Genomic DNA, 24,789 nt, shown 5'->3' with positions numbered 1-24,789 from the left:
GTTTGGTTGCAGATGGCTCTGAACACAACTACACTGTTATGACAGAGACCTACGAGACAACACAAAATGACTCCTTTTCAGATGCGATGTTCTATGTAAATTATTCCAGAGAATATTTTGGAGGCCATCCTGTGAAATATTCCACAAACTATTCCATAGTCTCATCCATGATCGATTCCATAAAAATATTTTCAGGTAAATTTTCCAGACCTCCAGAAGCAGTTTGTAACATCTGAGCTCTACATGTGTTGTGTAATCATTACTGCACTTCATAATCAAATTATTATTCCAAAATGAAGTGTTATGCATATTGTACAGTAAATGACTGACCAGTGATTGAGTATTTAGAGGATTCTGGAATCACAGGTGAAGCAAGCAACTCTAGAACTCACAGAGAAAACATAGGATCTGATTCAGTATTTTTACTATAAATTAAATGTTTGTTTAAGCATGAGTTGTTTAGATCATCAACCTAAAAGCAGTTTTTCAGGAAACTGTAATGGACCCGGTGGGTTTCTACTGGTAATTGGTTATTGCGGCTTGGTAAAACCACTAAATCCTAATGGAATGTGTCCCAAAATACACCACAAGAGATTTGTATTGGTTTTAATGGTTTAAAGTGTATGGTTTGTAATGTTTGTAATGGTATTTGTAGTGGAAATGTGTACTCTATATTACTCTGCTGCCATTAGAATTTCTGTGATGGTTTCTATTTTATTTATTTTTTTCAGCAGGGCTGACACTGCAAATATGCACATTAGAACATTAAGAATAGCCAGTAATTTGTTAAAGGGGACATATCATGAAAATCTGTTTTGTCTAAATATCTTTAGACAATAGTCAAAATTATGAGAATAAGGCGAAATGTTTTTAGAATAAGGTAAAAATTACAAGAATAAAGTTAAAATATACAGAGAATAAAGTCAAAATTATGAAAATAGTTGAAATATTTTGAGAATAAAGGAAAAATATTTTGTAAAAAAAAAAAGTATTATTTCATGAAATATTTCAAGAATAAAGTCCAAATATTTCACGAATAAAGTCCAAATATTTCAAGAATAAAATCCAAATATTTTAAGAATAAAGTTGAAATAATTTGACAATAGTCAAAATTATGAGAATAGTCCAAATATTTTAAGAATTAAATAAAAATTACAAGAATTAATTCATAGCAATTACAAAAAAAAAAAATGTTTTCAACTTTATTCTTGTAATATCTTGACTTTATTCTCACAATTTTCAACTTTATTCTAATAGTATTCTTGTATTCTTCATTTTTAAAAAAAAATTATTTTAACAATGTATCCCCGTGACATAGAAAGGGGATCTTATTATGATATTACTGCCCATTAATCTGCACGTTTCCACCCACATTTTGTTTTTGCAAGCAACAACGGTATACCAGTTCTTACGCCATGGCAAAAAGTTCAAAAGTTCTTTCAATTTCTGCACAGATAAGCAAAGAACGCTATTTAGAGTCCCAGCCTCATAGGAGACAAGTGAGCATTAGATTTATTGATTTATTTACTGTACATTATGCTGCTGCCACACAGATCTTTCCCATGCTGTTTACCTTTACAGACATAACCAACTGTTTTTGTAGCTCGTGTGCATTTCTAACAATAACTTGTGTGTATTCGACAGTTTAAGTGCTGTATTGAACTTAGCTCAAAAGGGAAATGTAAACACAGTATAAATAATTACAATTAATTTTGATTACTTACAATTATTTTTATCAGCCACCAGTAGTAACTGTAGCGGAATTAAATCATTAATTTGCAAGGCCGAATAAGAGACTCATGTAATTTGTGCACAAGAGTTTTATTAACTAACAACTAACATATAACTAATCTAACAAACAAACATACAATCACTCATACAGGGTAGGGTAGGAGGATGGCTAAAACAGTACAGGAAAAGGGGGTGCGGCTGAGCTGACCATCTAAAAGGACCATCAGTTTCTAATCGAAAGCATAGAATACGATAGCTTACACAAAACCTCTGTTTAGTGGAAGAAACTATACTTGCATCCGAACGACAGTCTCGTGGAGCCTCTGAAGAAGTCCTGTATGGTTCCATTTGATGGCCGAAGTTGCAGTTTTTTGAAACTCCGAGGTTGTTCTTGACAGATGCTTCAGTGCAATAAGACATAAAAGAGAACTTTAGTACTCACATGCCCTGTGACATTTTAAATTAACATGGTTAAAAATGCACAATTTCAGTGCAATAGATAAATGATAATCAAAACCAAAAATATGATTTTTGAGAGTATCTGAGGCACAAACTGAAAAGGGGGCAGGGAACAGCTGCTCATTAGCATTTAAAAATAGCATTTTTGCATTTAGTGTGTTCCTGCTTTCACTCAGAATACACATTTTGAAAACAATTTTTTTTTTACAAATGATCTGTAGGGTATTTTGAGCTGAAACCTCACAGACACATTCTGGGGACACCTGAGACTAATACATATTGTAAAATGGGGCATAAAAGGTGTCCTTTAACACCGGGTAAAATATGAGCAGTGTGAAACTTGAGGCAAGGTAACTCAAGATTCCGTTTTCCTGGGGTTTTGAGATGACTTAAAGTTAACTATTTTCAAGTGAGAAAAGCCCTCTGTTCACCTTTTTTAAATTTTCGCATGTTTTTTACAGATTCAATCATTATCCGTTTTGTCGAAGTCCAGCCATGTAACAGCACTGATCTGAATGAAGTGAATTGTAACAAGACTACACAGGATGCATACAACATCTCAGACGAGTCTGTTGACTTCCTCAAAGGCCTTCTGGTCACACGCATCATGCCCTCATTCTACATCATCATCTTCCTCATTAGTTTACCCCTGAATGCTTTGGCCTTGGTGACGTTCACCTGTAAGATTCGAGAGAAGAAACCAGCGGTGATCTACATGTCTCATCTGGCGTGTGTGGACCTGCTCTTCACCCTGCTGCTGCCTCTGAAGATCCACTACCACCTGAACGCTTCAGATTGGGTGTTCGGTGAGGCGGCGTGTCGTGTGCTCAGTGCAGCTTACTACTGCTACATGTACTGCTCCATACTGCTGATGATGAGCATGAGTGTGGACAGACTGCTGGCCGTGGCGTTTCCCATTGCCTCTCTGACCTGGAGGACCGCAAGGAAAGCCACATGTGTATGTGCCTTGGTCTGGCTGCTGGCGTTCACTGGTACTGTGCCAATTCTCTCTATAAAACAAACATTCAAGATAAAGGATGTTGGCATCACCTGCCACGATGTTCTGCATCACACACAGCTGTATGCATATCTGTTCTCTATCCTCTCCTGCCTCTACTTCTTCTTTCCTTTGGTTGTCACCTTAGTGAGTTACTCTACTATCATATATGTGCTCACCACCAAGAATGATCACTTAAAAACCTCGTCCTCAGACAAGCGAAGGAGAGCTGTGATTATGGCTATAGCTGTGCTGATGGAGTTTGTAATGAGCTTTGCACCAACGAATGGCATCTTGTTGTACCACTGTGTTCGTTTAGCCACCGGAGGCAGCAGCGAGGAGGGGAGATACTACCTGATGGCTGTGTGTTTGGGAAGCTCAAGTGTTTTTCTAGATCCTCTGCTCTACTACTATGGCTCGTCTCAATGCAGAAAGCAGATCCGCTCTCTGATCTGGTGGAGGAAGACAAAAAGCACAACCACACCATCAAACACAAACAGTCAAACAAAATCCTCTAACCTGAGCTGTGAGTACACTCAGGCTCGCATTCAGGTGTGAACTGATGGTGAATTTTTGAATGCACAGTCTGTATTGCACTGTTTTACAGGTTCATTCAGCTGTATTCAAATGCTAGTTTTAAATTACTGGAATGATATGTTTGCTTTTAATGTTGGTATGTATGTAAAACATATTGCATGTATTGTATATAATCATATAACACACAATTAAAATGCATGGTGTTTGTAAAATTTGCAGTGCTGATAAGTGTAACTTTCTCATGTATAATCTATAATCTTTATAATCTACTTAAAATATGTTTAAATGTAAAAACAATAGAGTTTAAAAACTAAAACAAAACAAAAGTGCACTACCGTAAGTAGGCTAGTGTAATATTTACTTGATGATTTACAGCCAATGCATCATATTGGTTGCCAGCGATGAAGAAAGTTTAAGGATAAGGATAAACTTTATTCATCTCTGAAGGGATTTTAGTTGGTGGTTTCAAAAGCCTGACCAGCTATGACCAGCTAAAACTAGCCAACCAGCCTAGGCTGGTTCATCAGAAAATTTCTGAATTGTCGAAGTGTCTTATTTTTATGTTCCATGAAATATTAGTTTAAACAGAAATGGCAAACTGTATAGACCTCCTGAGGGTGGTGCCCAACTTTTTCCTGAAGGACCTCCTCTCACTGAATTGTTGAAAATTGCCTGTATCACATCCTTGTCACACAGAAGAGACTGGATACTTGGTGAAAGACACAGGACGGGTGTTTGTTAATCTAGAGTTTCTAATCTAGAGTTAGACTTGATCAGTGCTCATGGAGGTCCAAACTCTCCTGCTTTCTATTATATTTGTGCACACATGGGGTAAGTACATCAGCAATTAAAATTTCTTTGACTTTCATGGCATGCTCATCTGCTTTAATTCACATGATATAATTTTTAATTAATTAACTCAATACAGCATCATTAAAATTGTGAAACATTAAAGTTTTTAAATGTATGTAATGTAAAAAAATGCATTTGGTCAAATACAATTACAGGTTGCTAACAGTACAATTTTCTGCAGATGGCTCTGAGTTTTGACTGGAGTTAAGACAAACATGTTCTTCAAGGCCTATTATGTTACAGTCACCTTTATTTGTCTGGTAATATTTTCTTTGTTTGGTTACAGATGGCTCTGAACGCAATTTCGCTGTTAAGACCCAGATCTATGAGGCAAGAGAGAATGATTCCATTTATAGTGATGATATCCAACCCCTACTCGATTACATACGAGGTAAATTTTCCAGACCTCCAGAAGCTATTTGTAATCATTTGTATCATTTGACATAATATCGTTACTACAGTTTCCTAATCAAATATTCCAAACGGAAGAGCTCATATGCTGATTGTACAGTAAGACCAGTGTTTGCAACAAACCACAGCAATGAAGTCTATAAAGTCTATATCTATCTATAAATCTATAAAGGATGCTATAGGTATTTTTACTGTAAACAATGTTTTTATTAAACACTGGCTTAGGGAATACAACAGTGAAAAAGAATTTAAAAAACATAAAGACATCACAACAACAAAATGTGATTAAAATATCAAAAATAGGAATCACTTAAAGACAGCGAAACTGTCACCATCCCGTATACAGTTTACCATATTACAAATAAATCCTAATCTAATTATGACAAACTATAGCGTTGGGAAGGTCTAAGACTCCCAAACAGATATTTTACCACTGTTTTGTGTTACAAATTATGTAGGAAAAGTAATAGATTCATTTATGACAAGAGTGCACCTAAAACATATAGGGGAGAGCGGGGCACAACCTAACACTTTTTGAATTTCGCGGTTTATGTAAATCCACTTGGGGTTCAGAGTACAATTTTTATCCACAGTATTTTCACACTTGTCTAGTACAAATATATCGCTTTGTTTCATTTTTACAGTGTATACGTTTTTCGTTATTTACCTCAAAAGAAAGGAAGTGAAACGTGACAACATGCCCCATAGGTGGGGTACATTGTAACATCTGAGGGGCACGTTGTAACACGAACATATAACAGCTTAAAATGCTATCTGATCGAATGAAAAAAATATACACAACAAACTAAAATATTTTGTCAATAAAATACATGTGTTAACTTTTTCAAATGAAGTTAATGACGTTTTTTTTTTTAAATAAAAATAATCTAATTTTGGAGTTTGACAATGAACACATCGCAACACACAGCTGTACAGTAGTTCAAAACAATGTGGACAAATAAATGAAACATTTAGACATTCAGAAAAACACTCCCCTCCCACCACACACAACTCTCATTGAACACGAGACAAATAAACGAGCCAAAATTCTTTACATTTCTTGAAATAATAACTTCTGAACATGAAACATCGATTGTCAGCCTTTATTCACCTGTTTCTTGTGGTTTCTTAGCAAAATCCTTAGAAGTAAATAGTGTAAACTGCATCGCTACTGTCATAGAATAGCGAAGTTTAATAACAGCGGGGCATATTCTAACACAGTGTTACAACGTTCCCCATCTGCGCGACTGGAGTTTAAAACAGGTTAGTGTCTTCTGCTGGTTTGCCAAGCATTAATAAACTGATAAATAACAAATTGAAGATTAAAATAATAGCAGTTTTGTCAAATTTTAAATGAATACTAAAAACTGAAATTAAAAGTTTACTTCAGCCAGAAATTTACTTTTACTATGGTAAAATAAATATTCAGCGATATCTTCAAAACACTTTTGAATTTTGGCGCTCTTTTTTCTCTGCATAGTGCTGCTAGGGCAACTAATAAATAGTGTAAATTTGGTTATGCTAGCATGTGTGGAAATATTTGAACCACGTGTGTTACAATTAACCCCGCGTTAGGTTGTGCCCCGCTCACCCCTACACCATAACAGGAGTTCTGACCTTTTTCACAAAAAGACTTTCTTTGTTGCTATTTTCCTTATCGCGCGGCGCTTTAGAAATCACAAGAAATTATATAACAATTGAAAACTTAAAAATCTCAAAATTCATCCTTTGAAAAACATTTTTAAATCAGACATTTCATTATCATGGCAATCAAAATCATATTACAACATGTTTTCATTCATTCATTACAAAATAGTTTTTTTGGATACTGCATGTTCAAAATGAAAGGGTTAAAGACAGCTACTAATCATGATGAGAACATAGAATTACATTAACTGTAACTGCTTTGAGCATAAACGGCTAAAACGTGACCTTTAGCTATTAACTTTTAACATGAATATATGGTCCTGGTCAAAAGAAGTGAATACTTTTCTGTTTCTATTGAAAGCAACAACAACAAAAATATGTAAACAGAAAACCGTATCTCAAAGTAAAGATCATTCAGCCTGATGGAAAGATCTCCTTTTTATTCATGAAGGCATGACCAGCTGCAAAGTAGGCAATCTTTATAAGGCATTAGTGCTTCAACTACTAACAGCCACAACTTTACCCTGCTTCTCTCTTGGACTTACTGAAATCCTCTCTGAAGCACAGAATGTTTCCCCATAGATATGTGGAATTTTTGGCTGTAGCTTAGAGCCAGCGCTTTTTGTTCAGAGTTTTTTGGTTTGGCGAGAGAGCCTTCTAAGGACCGGTCTGCTTTTCTACGGACTACAGAGACACCATAGAGCCAGGTCTTACATCACTAAAGTCTCATGAGGGCTCTACAGTGCTCAAATTGATTGTGCTCAATTTCGTCATCAAATATGGTCTGAAAGTTACAACTGAGCCACTGTGCATCTAAATTCACACAGTGGTGTTTCATTTATGAAAGAACGTGCATTTTTAAACTTTAAGTCCTGTGAGTCAAGGATTCAGTTTCCCACTTATAAAGATGCTGGATGTGTCCGAAACCGCCTACTTCTCTACTATATAGCAATGGTGTTCCGTCCATATAAGCTGTGAATACTCTGCATTCCCAAGCCATCTGAGAGAATGAGTTCACGGGTTAATTAATAGAAATATGATTATAAAGTGATCTCTTGTCATTTGAGATGTAACTTAAAGCTTAATAAAGAGTTGGGAATAGTACGTCAAATTATTTATTTAACTTAAAGCTTAATAAAGAGTTGGGAATAGTACGTCAAATTATTTATTTGACGAACAATGGTAATTTTCTGTAAATCTACATCAGTTACGGAAGCTTCCGGGTAAGTGGATTCTCCGCAGCTTTTTTTGCCTCCACTCTATTGCTATGATTTGTCAGGATTGATGCGCTTACTCTGTGTTTTGCTGGCATGTGTGTGATTTCACGTGAGAAGTAAGCTGTCTGCGAAGCCCTCACCCAAGCGGCCTAAATCAAATGAATAAACACCATTTTAATGCTTTCTCAAGCAAAGCAAATTTACTGAAAACAAATCATAGACAGTGCTGAAGACAGCATATACGTTATTGTCAGCACGCCTAAATTGAAAACAACATTTTTTTAAAGGGGTTATTGGATGCAAAACTAACTTTTACATGTTGTTTGTACATTATTGTGTGTTGGCAGTTTGTGCACACAACCACCCTACAATGATAAAAATTCACCAAGTGGTGTTTTATTAATCTTTAAAAGCAATTTCCCCTTTTTAAAATCAGGTTATTCTCAGCTTCTTGTCGTTGTGATGGCACACAGACAGAGGCCGCTCTTACGATAGTTCATTGACATGAGCGCTTTACCTCCCTCCCTCACCGAGCTGAAACAGTCTGACTTCGATCGCCATCGTGTCGACTCAGATGAAGACAAGAATGTCTCTGATTGAGCAATTGTGGTGTTCTGTTGTTGGATGTAATAAAGAAAATAGCAGTAGTCATTTACTCATGATGTCTGAGCCACTGAAGACGCAGAAGAAAACGTAACTTTCATTTTTAAAAGGAAAGCGCCGATCCCGATCGACATATGCCTCTATGTTCATGCAAATCGTTCCAGATGCAGCTTCACCCACAGCAGAAGTGAGTATAAAGGTTTTTTGTGCATTTTAATAATGTGCTTGTTGCCAAGTTTCGCTGCTAAATGCGGCTAAAGTAAACATTACGTCTCATAATCCACAGCAGAGAGGGGTGTGGTGAGCAGAACTTATTTGCAAGGGTCCATGCAATAAAATGAGTTTTTGCAGAGCTGATTTTGACAAGGTAAAAGGGTGTTTTTTACACTACCATTGAGATTTTTTTTAACCAAAGTATATTATAGACTTTTCATTAAGACCCTAAAGGGGGGGCAGCCGTGGCCTAATGGTTAGAGAGTCGGACTTGTAACAAGAAGGTTGCAGGCTCGAGTCTCAGGTCCGGCAGGGATTGTAGGTGGGGGCAGTGAATAACCAGCACTCTCCACCCTCAATACCAAGACTCAGGTGAGTCCCCTGAGCAAGGCACCGATCCCCCAACTGCTCCCCGGGTGCCACAGCAATAGCAATATGCCTGCCCACTGCAGGTGTGTGTTCATGGTGTGTGTGTACACTATAGTGTGTTTTCACTGGGATGGGTTAAATGCAGAGCACAAATGCTTAGTATGGGTCACCATACTTGGCCTCACGTCACCTCGTTTCCTTTTCCTTCCTTTAAAAGAATCATATGAACTTGTGGAAAAAGGGCATCCGATGAACCCTTTAAATAATAACAAACATTAGGGAAAAAAAGAGGAAATAATCAAATCTGATTTCTGATTTTCTGAGTTGAGAATATATATTTTATTTTCATATAAAAGTAACAGAACCAAAATTATATCATATTTATCAGCAACACAATACGTGAGTGTGCATAATGCGATTTCCGCCTTCGCAACTTGTAATTACAACTTGTGAACTGGGAGCCTTCTGAGAGCTACAACATGTACCACATGACCGCTGTACCACCTGACCAATGTAGGCTCAGTTTAGGCATTAATATTGTTGGCATAGAAAAAGCGTTCCGAGTCTGAGTAATTCCAAGTCTAAGGAACAGCTCAGAGTAGAATGTCACAGGTTGTCATGACGGTAGATACCATATGGCGTTAACGCAGGATAATTACCTGGGTGTTTAACAAATTTGTGCGTCTACTGCGTCTTCGTGCGTCTACTTAAAATGCATCCGATTATGTCCACTTGCCTACTATATACAGTCAAGGCTGAAATTATTTATACCCCTGGCAAATTCTGAAGAGGCATCATTGTGGTAAAAAATATATTATATACATATACCTTTTGCTAACTGTCACAGTCTATGGGAAAATCTTTTATACCATTCCATTATATGGGAAAAAGTTATATACCATTCCAAATAGTCCAAGCTGTTCTAAAGTATCCTAATTACCTTGATTCATTGGGAACAGCTGTTTTAATCAACTCAACAGGTGAAAAACAAAAGCTCTCTGCTGTTGGTTTGTGGACAGTCATGGCTAAGACAAAGGAGCTCACTGAGGACCTGTGGCTGCACATTGTGGCTGCTCACAAGTCAGGAAAGGACTATAAGACCATATCTAAATGTTTTGAAGTTCTAGTGACTATTAAGTATTATTAAAAAATACATGACGTTCCGCACTGTGAAAAATCTCAGAGGACTTGGTCGGAAGCCAGAAGAGACAAGGATCACCACCAAGGCCATCCTGATGAATCTGGGCTCTGCTGGTGGCAACATCTCAAGGCAGACAGTCCAACAGACACTGCACACCGCTGGGTTCCACGGACGCAGACCAAGGAGGACACCACTTCTCCAGATAAGGCACACAAAAGCCTGCTTTCTCTTTGCAAATGCTCATCAGAACAAAGAAGATGACTTCTGGTCTTCTGTTTTATGGACAGATGAAACAAAAATTTACTTGTTTGGCCGCAATGATGTAGCCTTCATTTGGCGTAAAAAAGGAGAAGCCTTCAACCCTAAGAACACCATCCCCACTGTCAAACATGGTGGTGGTAACCTAATGTTTTGGGGGTTATTTTTTAGTCGGTGGACCAGGGAACCTAATCACAGTAAGCGGCACCATAAAAAAGGAGCAATACATCAAAATTCTTAACAACAACATCAGGCAGTCTGCAGAGAAACTTGGCCTTGTGCACCAGTGGACATTTCAGTATGACAACGGCCCAAAACACAAAACAAAAGTGGTGAAGAAATGGTTAGAAGACAAAACATTAACGTTTTGCAGAGTCCTGACTTAAATGCAATTGAGAATCTGTGGAGGGAGCTAAAGATCAGGGTGATGGCAAGGAGACCCTCTACCCTAAAATGAGTTGGAGCTCATTCAAAAAAAAAAAGGCTTTTCTATTGATTAATGAGAAGGGTATGAATAATTTCGGACATGCCTCTTTTTGTTCAAACGAAATAAAAGATGAGTAATATGTTTTTCCACAATTATGCCTCTTGTGCATTGTCTTATTATCTTTTGGGAGAAGCCTGTGTCATTTCCGGTCAAAAAAAATCATTCATAAAGTCAGAATTTGCCAGGGGTATGAATCATTTTGGGCTTGACTGTAGTAGGTAAAAAGAGAATGTGAAGAAAGATGTATATTCAAATCATTAGTATTCCTAAAAGAGTAGGCAAGAATTCCCTGGATGTCCTACTACTTCAGCCCAGAATCTTAAGTGTTCATCGATGGATACTTTTCAATCCCAGGAGTCCACAGAAGATCAATACATCATCATCGAACGTGATTGGGAACCGTGACTATAGTGTTTACAAATATAAGTATTACAAAGCAAAACACAGTTCCCTGTCTTAAAATCACATTTGTTCTGTATCGTAAGCTGCTGATTTGCATAAGGTGTAAAGGTGTTTGACAGTAATATTATAGTTTATTTGAGATTTCACTGTAAAAACATGTTTTATTATGTATACACTCTCAAAGAAATGTGTTAATGCACTCATGCCAGGTATATAGATTTCTCTGCTAAAAATGTTATGTTCCCAGAGCATTCTCAGAACGAAAGTCCCCTTTGGTGTCAATGACATTCCCAGAACGTTTCTCATGATGGTCATAATGTGAAGGTCTTTAAAGGGCTTTGGGAAGTTATTTCCAGAACCTTCAGGGATTACCACAGTTTAGAGGGAATTTGGTCCCACAATACAGCGTTAAAGCAGAGTTGAACTTAACCCTTTAACTGATATCTCTACCGTACGGTTGAGGGAAAAAACTTTGATAGGGAAAAAAATCTATCAAAAGGAAGAGATGAGAGTGCAATCTATTTACAGCTATACTACCCCATCTCTGTGTCTGCTGTTTCCATGACTGCTGTTTACAAACTACAGTCAGTCACACAGAAGGGAGATTGGTGGTGGTCAGTCATCAGATAATAGGATCAAACAAGCAATCAAGCAAGTAGGGATGAAACCATAAAGTTGTGAATATAGGGTAGAGGGTAAAGAACAGAAATATAGCAAAATATAATATATGAGAAATGCAGAAATGTTTGTTTATAATAATTATCCAAATAATGCGTGAACGTACGGTTGATACGTCAATAAAAAACATGGTGTTTTTAACTTTGTGGACCCTGAAGGTTAGGAGATGTATCCGAGGGACTAATAAAGTTAAAGGAATGTTTATTATTGCAAAATAACGCTTGAAATAGTTCTCTGAATTCAAAATTATTTTTACCATGGTCTGACATCTCAACTGTACGGTACAGTTTATCTAGGTAAGACATAACATGTACATAGAAACTAAGCATGAGTAATCTAGTGTATTTTTGTCTATTAGTACTGTTGATAAATTCAGGAGCATTTGTGTTAGATAAAAAGGCATTTAACACATCAGCAACTACCTTGTAAATGTAGAACTGAGCACATGAATCAGAGGTAACTGAATCTTGTGTTTTTGTGATGAGACACATGTAGACACTAGACAATGAAAGATCAATCTATTTCTGTTGACAGTTTTGCAATAAGTAAATCATTGTGATTGCACTTTTCTGTCTGCCATGTTTTTCTTTATTACTGTATATTAAAGCAGTCATCGGATGCCCATTTTCCACAAGTTCATATGATTCTTTAGGGTCTTAATGAAAAGTCCATAATATACTTTGGTTAAAAATTCCCAATAGTAGTGTATAAAAACAGCCTTTTACCTTGTCAAAATAAGCTATGCAAAAACTCTGCAAAAGCTCATTTTAAGACATGGCCCCTTTAATTACCATTGAGCTCTGCTCGCCCCGCCCCTCTCTGGGATAACGAGACATATAAGGTGTTTCTCAATGTCAAGGATACGTCCTTGGCAGGACGGATGTCGATGACGTAGCATCCTCGAAATTCTGGCTTCCGAGGATCCTTCCTTGACATTGAGAGACGCCTATAATGTTAATTTTAGCCGCATTTAGCGGCGAAACTTGCCAACAAGCACATTATTAAGAAAGGCTATTCACAAAGATGCAAAAAAATCTTTATATTCACTTCTGCTGTGGGTGAAGCTGCATCAGGAATGATTCGCATGAACACAAAGTCATATACAGACCGGATCGCACTTTCCTTTTGAAAGTGAAAGTAACGTTTTCCTCTGCATCTTCAGTAAATGACGACCACTGTGTTCAATATTACATCCGACAACAGAACACCTCAATCGCTCAATTAGAGTCTTTGTCTGCACCTGAGTCACACAATGGCAATGTATTCAGACTGTTTCAGCTCGGCACGGTGAGGGCGGGTCTAAGTCAATCAACTGTGTTTCGTCACAACGACAACAAGCTGAGAATGATCTGATTTTAAAAAGGGGATATTACTTTTAAAGATTAAAAAGAAAACCACTGGGTTGATTTTTATAATGGTAGGGTGGTTGTGTACACAAACTGCCTACATACATTAATGTTCAAACAACATGTAAAAGTTAGTTTTGCATCCGATGACCCCTTTAAAAATATTAATATGCTATATTGTTACTAAAATTCATTTCCCTGCATATTGTGGTCAGTTACATTTTATATCCTTTTATATTCGCTAAAAATGGGTAGGTTTAGGTTTGGGGCAAAGCACACCACTATAATTACAGAAATGTACATCGTAAATTCAGTATACTTATATAGATCTTTGCAGGTTGCATATCTGGTTTGTTACCCCCTTATTACCCAAATTTAACATATTGTTCCCTTATACCTACATGTACGTTCTAGGTACACTATAATTACAGTAACATACACCGTAATTTCAGTTTACTTACGTAGTTCTTTTCGGGTTGTAATCTAAAGCGTTACCATAAAAACTTGCAAAAGTTTACGTTTTTTGTAAAAAGCCATAAAATGTAAAAAGCCCTCTGTTCAACTATATTTTTCTGGTGGTGTTGAGAAGTTTCAAAGTTGCTGTTGTTATTATTTATTTATTTTTGAATGTTTGTTTACAGATCAACAAATTCCCCATTTTAAAACTATATTTGAAGTCCCTAAAGCAATTACCCCATATGACAGCACCAATCTGGATAGAGTGAAATGCAACGGGACTATAGAGGACATATATAATATCACTGAAGAAATTATGCCACATGACAGCACCAATCTTGATAGAGTGAAATACAATGAGACTACAGAGGACAGATATAATATCACTGAAGAAATTATGCCATGTGACAGCACCAATCTTGAAAAAGTGAAATGTAATGAGACTACAGAGGACGTATATCACATCACAGATGATGCTGTTCTCTTCCTTAAAGGCCCAGTGGTGACACGCCTCATGCCCTCATTCTACATCATCATCATCCTTATTAGCTTACCCCTAAATGCTGTGGCCTTGGTGACGTTCACCTGTAGGGTTCAAGAGAAACATCCAACTGTGATCTACATGTCTCACCTGGCGTGTGTGGACCTGCTCTTCACCCTGCTGCTGCCTCTGAAGATCCACTACCAGATGAACTCTTCAGATTGGGTGTTCGGTGAGGCGGCGTGTCGTGTGCTCAGTGCAGCTTACTACTGCTACATGTACTGCTCCATACTGCTGATGATGAGCATGAGTGTGGACAGACTGCTGGCCGTGGTGTTTCCCATCGCCTCTCTGAACTGGAGGAGTGCAAAGAAAGCCACATGCATTTGTGTGCTGGTCTGGCTGTTGGCATTCGCTGGTACTGTGCCGCTACTTTCTATAACACAAACATTCAAGATAAAGGATGTTGGCGTCACCTGCCACGACATTCTGCATCACAAACATTTATATGCATACATGTTCTCCATCCTCTCCTGCCTCTACTTCTTCTTGCCTCTGGTCGTCACCTTAGTGAGTTACTCTACTATCATATATGTGCTCAATACCAAGAATGATAACTTGGAAACAACATACTCAGACAAGCGAAGGAGAGCTGTGATTATGGCTATAGCTGTGCTGATGGCGTTTGTGGTGTGCTTTGCACCAACAAATGGCATTTTGTTGTACCACTGTGTTCGTTTAGCCACCGGAGGCAGCAGCGAGGAGGGGAAATACTACCTGATAGCTGTGTGTTTGGGGAGCACAAGTGTCTTTCTGGACCCTCTGCTCTACTACTATGGCTCGTCTCAATGCAGAAAGCAGATTCACTCTTTGATCTGGTGTATGAAGACAAAAAAGCACAACCATGCCATCTAACACAAACAGTCAAACAAAATCTATTAATCCGAGCTGTAAGTACACTCAGGCTCGCATTCAGGTGTGAATTGATGGTGATTTTTTTGTACTAAAAATTCAATTATATATACATAGTCACAGATAATTGCTGTTTAATGTACTCACTCAACTGTATTCAATTGCCAGTTTTAAATGACTGAAAGGATGTTTATTTCTAATGTTGGGCTTTGCATAAGTGCATATATAACATAGCATGTATACAATCAAATTGTTATATGCATTCATAAAATAAAAAAGGCATATACTCTGTCGTCTTAACATATGAATATGACCAGTCCAGCTTGTTATTTCAGTATACCCAAGTACTTCTATATGTTTACGATCTCAATTTTTAGACCATCATATCTTTACTGGTGCCACTTCCTGAGGATGTCAAATCAACCACATTTTCCTTGGTCTTATACCTCTTCTGAAAAAAACAATAGACACCATCACAAAATTTGTAATGGTTTTATTGGTTATAATATGAATTGTACTAGTTTTAATAGAAAATGTAATGGTCTCTTTGGGTTTCTACTAGTAATTGGTTGCCTTCTATTGGTGGCTTGTTAAAGGAGTAGTTCGCTTAGAGAACAGCATACTCATCCATACTCATCACTGTCCCCATAGTTTCAATTAAGAACAGCAAAATAAGAAAAATCATAATCTAATGCTACTTGATACTCTCAGACCTAAAACTTCACATAAACACTTTTCCCAAACATCATATTGTTACGAATGAAATTAAATACCTATTCAAAGATAAATAAATTAACCGTAACAAGTAAACAGGGATCCTCTTTAAAAGATCCCTGGGGTCCCCGCTCTCACTCCCCAAAACTTCACAACCACAAAACACAATTAGAATGCAAGAAAATACATTTATTAAATTAGAAATGGACAAAAACAGCATAAACGTCGGGAGGGGAAACGCCAAAAGAAAATACAATAAACAGAACTAACTACTAAATCGCAAACTAACCTAGAAAGTAGATTATAAATAAAAGAATACAAAAAAATCTTCCCTCCCTACTAACAAAAACATGAGAAAACGAACAAAACAAACAGGCACCCACCTCCCAGCCGTAGTCCACTTAACAAGGATCAGGAAGTAAGGTGACAAACGCAACAGCTATCGAATACAACTCAGTTATACTTAATTCACTAAATAACAACAAATGTCTTGCATAGCGATCCTTTTACAAACACTCAACAGAATCGAAAGAATACATTAAAGACGAAAAGGGGGAACCAGGAGAGCGGGGGAGCCGCAGAATCCTTCATCTCAGCGGTTTAAATACTGCGGCCATCACACCAGTCACCAATGAATCCGTCCTCGTGATCCACTCCACCTGTAAACAATTAGAGAAAGAAAAAGCACTACACCCAAGTTACACCGTATCCAAGCAACAACCTATGGCCACTCGTAACACCTCCACACCAAAAAGATACAAACAAGAAGTTTGTATCTACAACCGTCTAACCACAACTTAAGCTTCAGCACCATAGACCCTGGACAGGGCATCTGCAACAACATTCTGCGAGCCTTTCTTATGCTGGATATCCAAAATAAACTCTTGAATTATTAGCGACCAACGCATTAAACGAGTATTCGAGTTACGCATCCGGGCCAAGAAAACAAGGGGGTTGTGATCAGTATACACGACAATTGGAAAGGAACTTCCACCTAAGTACACCTCAAAATGTTGCAACGCTAAAAGTAACGCAAGGGCCTCTTTTTCAATCGTACTATATCTGCGCTGACACGATGTAAACTTCTTTGAAAAATAACAAACTGGGTGTTCAATTCCCAACTCACTTTCTTGAATGAGAAAGCTTCTTCCCCAAGTACACCACTGTGGCCTTGGCGAACTCGCATTTAGCCAAATTTAAAGTCAGAGAAGCATTAACAAGACGTGCAAACACCTCACGTAAAGAACACACATGTTCTTCCCAGCTAGAAGAATATATTACAATGTCGTCCAAATAGGCCTCACATTTCTCAACTCCGCTTAATACAATACGCATCAATCTCTGGAATGTTGACGGCGCATTACGCATTCCAAAGCTCATAACAGAGTACTGCATAAAATCATCAGGGGTTACAAAAGCGGAAATCTCTGAGGCCCGAGGTGTAAGGGGTACTTGCCAGTACCCCTTTAGAAAATCTAATTTCGTGACAAATTTTGCAGGTCCAACTCGGTCAATGCAGTCTTCCATACGAGGGAGTGGAAAGGAATCAGGTTTAGTAACTGCATTGACTTTACGATAGTCAGTGCAAAAGCGAACCGATGAGTCAGCTTTGGGAACTAATAAACACGGTGAACTCCACGCACTCTGACTGGGACTTGCTAAATTATTTTGACACAAATAATCAACCTCTGCTTTCATCAACTCACGTTTCCTGGGATTAAGCCGGTGGGGTGCTGCTTAATAGGGTTTGCATGACCTACATCAATATCATGTTGCAGTACCGTAGTCTGCGATGGAATATCACCAAAGATCGAAGGAGAATTTTCAATCAACTCAACGATATCTCTCTTCTGAGTCGGAGTTAAATGATTTAAGTGAAGGTCTAAATCATTCAATATCAGGGAGTTCAATAACCGCCCAGTAGGTACATGAAACTCCTGTTCAAAATCATCATCATCTGTTATAGACAATGATGCAACAACAGCACTTGGCTTGACGGTAAGCTCAGTTGGTACCGAATCCTTCATCACATAAGGCTTTAACATGTTAACATGAACCATTCGCGATTTCCTCCGGCGATCAGGCGTACAAATCAAATAATTTGTATCAGACAACTTCTTTGTCACCTTGTAAGGACCTGAAAATTTTTGTTGCAATGCAGAGCCTGCCAGAGCCAGTAACACCAAAACTGAATCACCCGGCTGAAATGAACGAGCAACACTTTTACGGTCATAATACTCCTTCATCTCAGCCTGGGAACCAGCTAAATTTTTTTTTGCTCTCTCACATACCTTGCGAAGACGTTCACGAATGGAAGAAACATAATCGGACACCGGTACAAGCGACATGTTATCAGCAACCAATTGTTCGCTTAATAACTTTAAAGGGCCACGAACCACATGTCCAAAGACCAGCTCTGCGGGACTGTAACCTAATGATTCCTGAACGGTTTCTCTTATTGCAAACAAAATCAAAGGAAGATCATCAGCCCAGTCTTTACCAGATTCCACACAGTGAGCACGCATCATTGATTTGAGCGTCTGGTGGAATCTCTCTAGCGCCCCCTGTGATTGTGGATGGTATGCACTTGACACAGCATGACTCACAGAAATTCCATTCAACACTTGCTCAAATAACTTAGACTTAAAATTTGTTCCTTGATCCGTCTGAATCACACGGGGTAGACCGAACATTGAACAAAATTTTATCAACTCCTTCACGATGGTTTTTGCTTTAAGATTACGTAACGGTATTGCCTCAGGGAAACGGGTTGCTGCACACATCAACGTCAAAATATACTGGTAACCTGCTTTTGACTTTGGCAATGGGCCAACACAGTCTAAAATGAGTCGCTCAAATGGCTCTCCCATCACTGGAATAGGCTGCAAAGGAGCCGGCCGAATGATTTGATTAGGTTTACCAGCAAGTTGACAAGTGTGACACGAACGACAATGCTTTGATACAGCAGATCTTAAACCAGGCCAATAAAAATACTTGGCAACTCGCATGAATGTTTTCGTACTACCTAAATGACCAGATAATGGATGATCATGAGCAAGTTTAAGAACTGCTGCTCGATAACCAAAAGGTAACACAATCTGAACCTCTGGACTTAAACCAGCTTCTTTAGCCTTCTGAGACAGCCACTTACGCATCAGTACGTCTCTATCCCAAAAGTATTGTACACCATCAGCATTATCTCCTTCCACGTTACCTTCCGCAGCCTCAAGACAGCGCGTCAAGGAAGAATCCGACCTTTGGGCTCTACCAAGTTGGTCTCTCCCCATTGTCAGTGACCGTTCTTGATCAGCATTATCACTAACCGTTTCAGGCTGTACAGACAATGTCAACTCAATGGGAGAATCTGTAGAAACAAGAAAGGTATCAGATAAATCAATGACATCCTCATTTTTGCGTGCTTGAGCACGAGTAACTGCACATGCTGAAAATGTCAACGGGAATTGACTGTCAAGCTTCTGATCACAAACAGGACTCTCTGCTACAACTGGGTGAGGAAATACCTTGCCACCAGCCAGGTCATTTCCCAAAATTAAACTCACACCCTCTACAGGCAGTCTTGAACGTACTCCCACTTTCACAGGACCTGTAACTAAATCAGACGTCAGAAACACCGTATGAAGAGGAACTCTTACACAGCTCAATTCAATCCCACGAACCAAAACATCGGTTCCGGTATAAGTTTCCTTTGAAAAAGATAACACATTCCCAAGGATAAACGATTGTGCCGAACCTGTGTCTCTCAAAATGGAAATAGATTTCACTGTAGAATCAGGAGAAACTGATACACCACCTTTAAAAACAAAAGGAGTAAAATCAGAAACATCTGAACAACATTGGTTCTCAACACAATCCACTGGTTCACAAACAACATTGCCCACACTCTTCGGTTTTAATACAGTGTTTTTTTTCTTCCACGCTTTACAGTCAACAATTAGATGACTAGGATCTAAGCAGTAAAAGCAAACCCTGTTGTCAGAACTTTTATTCTGCTCCTTACGCTGCTCTACAAAGCGTTGCATTGGTTTCATTGAACGGGAAAGCGAGTAAGGTTTTTCAATACTCAAAAACACTGATGCACCATAATTTGGACCAGCAGAAGAAAATGCAGTCTTATGAGTAAGCATATATTCATCTGCTAACACTGCAGCAGCTGAAAGTGAATTAACCTTTTGTTCATTAAGGTAAACCACTAAACTTTCCGATAAACAGTTCTTAAAGTCCTCTAACAAAATCAGCTCCTGTAACTGATCAAAGGTAGTGGTTTTAGACGCAGCACACCACTTTTCCAGCAAAGCTTTTTTATCACGTGCAAACCCCACAAATGGTTGCTTCGCTGACTTAGTGTAACTACGAAACTTCTGTCTATATGCTTCAGGAACAAGTTCATAAAAGTAAAAACTTTCAGAGCTGCTGCGACAAGCTGCCACATGTGCAGCGCCATCTTGTATAGAGGAGTTTATCAAGATGCGTCAGCCTTTTAACAGCTGTGTGCTGGAGCAACATTAAGGAATGATAATAGACTAATGAGCAACAAAATTGAATTAAAAATTAATTTCAATAACCTGATGATCATATTAACGACAAAAATTACAAAGTCGTCCTGGCAGCCAAATTATCCATTAGCCAAGTTATCCATCCTCGCATTCGGAGATCAACACCTCTTGACTGGCAAGATGGCCGCGAGCGGAAAATCAAACAGTGAAAGTGAGTTGTTCAAAAACTTTCTTTTTAGTAAACTCTGTGTACACAAACAATGATCTCAATGCTCGAGTTCATGTGTAGAGACCCAGGCGATACTTCGAGCAAAGTTTCATGGTGTGTCGAGCCTTCTTAGTGTTGTAAAAATATCGATTTTGATGCGCTCAAAGTCATGCCCCTAGTACTCCCATTCACCGGCCATTGACCACAAAACGAAATCACGGTCAATCTCAAAATTTTGTTTGTCGTAATTATGCTTTTAGATTTAAGTTTGTCTCGTTTAGTAAAAAAAAAAAAAAAAACAGCCCAGGTTGCATTTTGGCAATAATTATCGTTTAAATGAAAATACTTAAAACTAAATGCTGTATGAAGGCAGGTCTTTGAGGCTTTATATTATGAAATCATGTTGGAGATTTGGATAAAACACCTAAATAAACCATCATTCATCTAGCTCTCATTCAGTGCTGTGATGGCTGTCAAATACAGCTCATTTTCTCATTCTCTCTGTAGATTGTGGCAAAAAATAGTAATAAATTGGAGCTCTGTGGAGGGTGGAGGATCCAGTGATGTCACAATATATAAGTCCACACCTTTCCTCACAGAAGAGACTGAGCATTCAGAAAGTGAAGAAGCACTGTCTGTACAGAGATTTATCAGTAAGGAAGTGACCTCTGATCGGTACTCATGGGGGTCAAAACCATCTTGTTTTCCATTATACTTCTACATGCATGCACTGCCACCTTTAACGGTAAGTACATCAGTGCAGCTGTGCATGAGAGATGTTTGACTCTTAATTGCGGTCTTTTGATAGTGTTTAACTATGCAGATGTAATCTTGACTGTAAGATTTTTTACTTTTTGATATACTATGGCAGGGTTACCCAACCCTGTTCCTGAAGTTCTACCATCCTAAAAAGTTCAGCTCCAATCCTGATCAAAACACTTGAACCAGCTAATTAATCTCTTAGGTAGCAATTGAAAATTACAGACAGCTGTGTTGTAGCAGGGCTGAAACTGAAGTCTGTAGGTAGGTAGATCTCCAGAAACAGGGTCAGGCACCCCTGTACTATGGTATGTATATTTTTTGTTTAATTTACTATGGCATTTACTGCGGTGTTGTATGGCTTGGAACCATAAGGTTAAACTGCACTTAAAGTAGAGTTTACCTAAAAATTAATTTAATTCATAATTTACTCACCTTTAAGTCGTTCCAGACATGTATAGCTTTCTTTCTTCTGTGAAAAATAAAGTGTATTTGGAGAAACGTCATAGTTTTATATGCATGCAATGGCAGCCAAAACTGTTTAATTACCATCATTTTCAAATACATCTTCAAATGTATTAATTTATTACATTTTATTCATTAAAATCTGTTTGATTGTCCCACTATTGACAAGTGATGCATGCTATTTAAAATTTTTATGCATGCTTGAAGTTCATGTAAATTATTTACAATCCACTGACATTGACATATTTAATGTAAAGTGTTGCTGTTATGCCACTTTCTGAAATTATATTTTACAGAAAGAGCTTTCATTGCATTTAGGTTACATCATATGGTCATTTCCTGTGAGAACTGGACTCTTAGCAATGCTTTCTATGAGCCTGCATGTCGTAGTAGTTTGTTTTCTGTTTTTCAGAATCATTAAACAATCTGCATGAAATTACCAGAGATCCAACTGCTATGATGTGGGCTGCTATTAGCGCTCACAGGAAATGATTTAGCTTGACATTGTAAATGGGACCCAATTCCCTTTAGTAACTTGTGTGTTTTCACTGATGGTGTTTTGGTCTGTTGTAGAGAACGATGGAATCAGCTTTGAACAGACTGATGAGCTAATTGCTGCTAACAAGTCTTCAACACAAAGGTCTGCTAAACGTGGTCCAGGTAAACCTAGAGGTGAGGTGTACTCCGATTTTGCTGTCATGTTGTTCCAAACTCAAAAGACTGGTTAATGTGTAAAACACAAAGTAAAAAAAAATTAGGGTGAGTAAATGCAAACAGAATTTCTATTCCATTAAGAGTTGGGGGTGAAAAAGTTTTGAAGATCAGAGTAAATTTAACTTAATTTGTCTTCTAACTATCTTGTCTAGCCTTTGAAGGGCAGTGCTAAATGAAAAAATATGACATTTAGGCAAAATAAGAAAAATGTACACATTCGTTCAAAAGTTTTCACCTCCAGCTCTTAATGCTTTGTTTTCCCTTCTGGAGCATCATGGAGCATTTGAACCTTCTGTAATAGTTGTAATAGTCTCTCAGTTGTCCCCAGTGTAAAAATATGGATCTCAAAACTATACAGTCATTGTTGAAATATCTAATTCAGGTCACTTCTAAATAAACAATAACATGCATTTAATATGATCCCTCTTATTTTGGTAAAATAATTAACATTTTGCAAATTCTGAAAGGGGGATGTAAACTTTTGACCTCAACTGTACATAAATCAACTACGCGGAAGTGTTTATTCATCAGAGCTTTTTATATAATGTGCCTCACAAGAACTTTCACTGATGGTTTTCTGTTATTGTTACAGTTTTTGTTCCAAAGCCAGATGAAAATTGCACTGAAACTACATGCGTTATCTCAGATGACGCTGTTCTCTTCCTCAAAGGCCCAGTGGTCACAAGCATCATGCCCTTGTTCTGCATCATCATCATCCTCATTAGTTTGCCCTTAAATACTTTGGCCTTGGTGACGTTCACCTGTAGGATTCGAGAGAAGAAATCAGGTGTAATCTACATGTCTCACCTGGCGTGTGTGGACCTGCTCTTCACCCTGCTGCTGCCTCTGAAGATCCACTACCAGATGAACGCTTCAGATTGGGTGTTCGGTGAGGCGACATGTCGTGTGCTCAGTGCAACTTACTACTGCTACATGTACTGCTCCATACTGCTGATGATGTGCATGAGTGTGGACAGACTGCTGGCCGTGGCGTTTCCTGTGGCTTCTCTGACCTGGAGGACTGCAAGGAAAGCCAGATATGTATGTGTGCTGGTCTGGCTGGTGGCACTCACTGGTACAGTGCCACTTCTCTTGGTGAAACAAACGCTCAACATTAAGGATGTGGGCTTCACCTGCCATGACGTGCTGTGTCATAAACAGATGTATGTTTATCTGTTCTCCATCCTCTCCTGCCTCTACTTCTTCTTGCCATTGGTTGTCATCTTAGTGAGCTACTCCACCATCATATATGTGCTAAGTGTTAAGTCTGATCACTCATCATCCTCATCTTTAGACGGCCGAAGGAGAGCTGTGCCTATGGCTATCGCTGTGCTGACAGAGTTTGTTACTTGCTTTGCACCAACCAATGGCATTCTCTTGTACCACTGTGTTCATTTAGCTACTGGAAGTCAGAGCGGGGCGGAAAATTCTTATGCTGCTTACCTGTTGGCTGTGTGTTTAGGAAGCTCAAGTGTTTTTCTGGACCCTCTGCTGTACTACTTCGGATCGTCTCACTACAGGAAGCAATTATTGTCCGTAATAAGGTATAGAAAGACAAAAATAGCTTTAAAACATTCAGCCAAAACCTTACATGTGCTTGCATGTTTCAGGAAGTAGTTCCTCTGAATAACAAATACAAGCAATTACCAATGATGTAATTACAAAAATGTTAATATTATTATCTGAAACCTGTGATTTATTGATAATATTCATTTCTTTTAACTGAAGACGTGATCAGAAAATTATGTCATGACATTTTACTTTGGAAACACCCAAATCATTGTCTCTTTCTGAGCTTTATGACTAGAGCGTCTTCTCCCATGGGCTTTGTGGGTTTAATAATGGCACCAAATGGACTCCAAGTAGAGGCTGAAGGGTCCACTGATGGCATAACGTGGATATCTCACATCCTGCCATCTATGTACAGAAGTGGCTGAACATTTAGAGAGTGAAGAAGCACTATACTCGCACTCTGTCTGTATAGAACTATAGAGACCTTACAGAATCTGTAAAATGTAAACTATTTTACCAAAATAAGAGCAATCTTGCAAAATACTTTTTATTTAGTATTGACCTAAATAAGATATTTCACATAAAAGACATCTACATATAATCCACAAGAGAGCTGAATTTTTAAAAATGTCAAAAGTTTACATACACTTGACTCTTAATACTGTGTTGTTAGCTGAATGATCCACAACTGACGGACTCAAATGCA

At 38.2% G+C, this 24,789-nt stretch overlaps 3 protein-coding genes across 3 annotated transcripts; all 3 read left to right on the top strand.

Annotated features, from left to right (window-relative positions):
- Nucleotides 1-2,638: 2,638 nt before the first annotated feature.
- LOC141292077 (proteinase-activated receptor 1-like) lies at nt 2,639-3,745 on the top strand. The gene has a single exon (XM_073824041.1). It carries the CDS (start codon nt 2,639-2,641, stop codon nt 3,743-3,745), a length of 1,107 nt encoding a protein of 368 aa, XP_073680142.1.
- A 681-nt stretch (nt 3,746-4,426) lies between these two features.
- Nucleotides 4,427-15,501, top strand: LOC141292977 (proteinase-activated receptor 1-like). The gene is made up of 3 exons (XM_073825026.1): nt 4,427-4,555; nt 4,863-4,967; nt 13,990-15,501. Exons 1-3 carry the CDS (start codon nt 4,507-4,509, stop codon nt 15,198-15,200), a joined length of 1,365 nt encoding a protein of 454 aa, XP_073681127.1. The 5' UTR covers nt 4,427-4,506; the 3' UTR covers nt 15,201-15,501.
- A 5,813-nt stretch (nt 15,502-21,314) lies between these two features.
- LOC141292076 (proteinase-activated receptor 1-like) lies at nt 21,315-24,783 on the top strand. Its single transcript, XM_073824040.1, has 3 exons — nt 21,315-21,378; nt 22,431-22,529; nt 23,164-24,783. The coding sequence occupies exons 1-3, from the start codon at nt 21,315-21,317 to the stop codon at nt 24,186-24,188; spliced, it is 1,188 nt and encodes a 395-aa protein (XP_073680141.1). The 3' UTR covers nt 24,189-24,783.
- The last annotated feature ends 6 nt before the right edge of the window (nt 24,784-24,789 follow it).

The sequence above is a fragment of the Garra rufa genome, chromosome 19, assembly GCF_049309525.1.
Source record: "Garra rufa chromosome 19, GarRuf1.0, whole genome shotgun sequence".
Taxonomy (NCBI): domain Eukaryota; kingdom Metazoa; phylum Chordata; class Actinopteri; order Cypriniformes; family Cyprinidae; genus Garra; species Garra rufa.
Note: the sequence above shows the minus strand (reverse complement) of the source record. Positions and strands in the feature narration are given on the sequence as shown.

Coding starts and splice junctions, on each gene's coding strand:
- LOC141292077 (XM_073824041.1), top strand. CDS start 2,639: ATGTTTTTTACAGATTCAATCATTATCCGTTTTGTCGAAGTCCAGCCA.
- LOC141292977 (XM_073825026.1), top strand. CDS start 4,507: ATGGAGGTCCAAACTCTCCTGCTTTCTATTATATTTGTGCACACATGG. Junction 4,556..4,862: donor TATATTTGTGCACACATGGG/GTAAGTACATCA, acceptor GTTTGGTTACAG/ATGGCTCTGAACGCAATTTC. Junction 4,968..13,989: donor CCTACTCGATTACATACGAG/GTAAATTTTCCA, acceptor GTTTGTTTACAG/ATCAACAAATTCCCCATTTT.
- LOC141292076 (XM_073824040.1), top strand. CDS start 21,315: ATGGGGGTCAAAACCATCTTGTTTTCCATTATACTTCTACATGCATGC. Junction 21,379..22,430: donor ATGCACTGCCACCTTTAACG/GTAAGTACATCA, acceptor GGTCTGTTGTAG/AGAACGATGGAATCAGCTTT. Junction 22,530..23,163: donor TGGTCCAGGTAAACCTAGAG/GTGAGGTGTACT, acceptor TTATTGTTACAG/TTTTTGTTCCAAAGCCAGAT.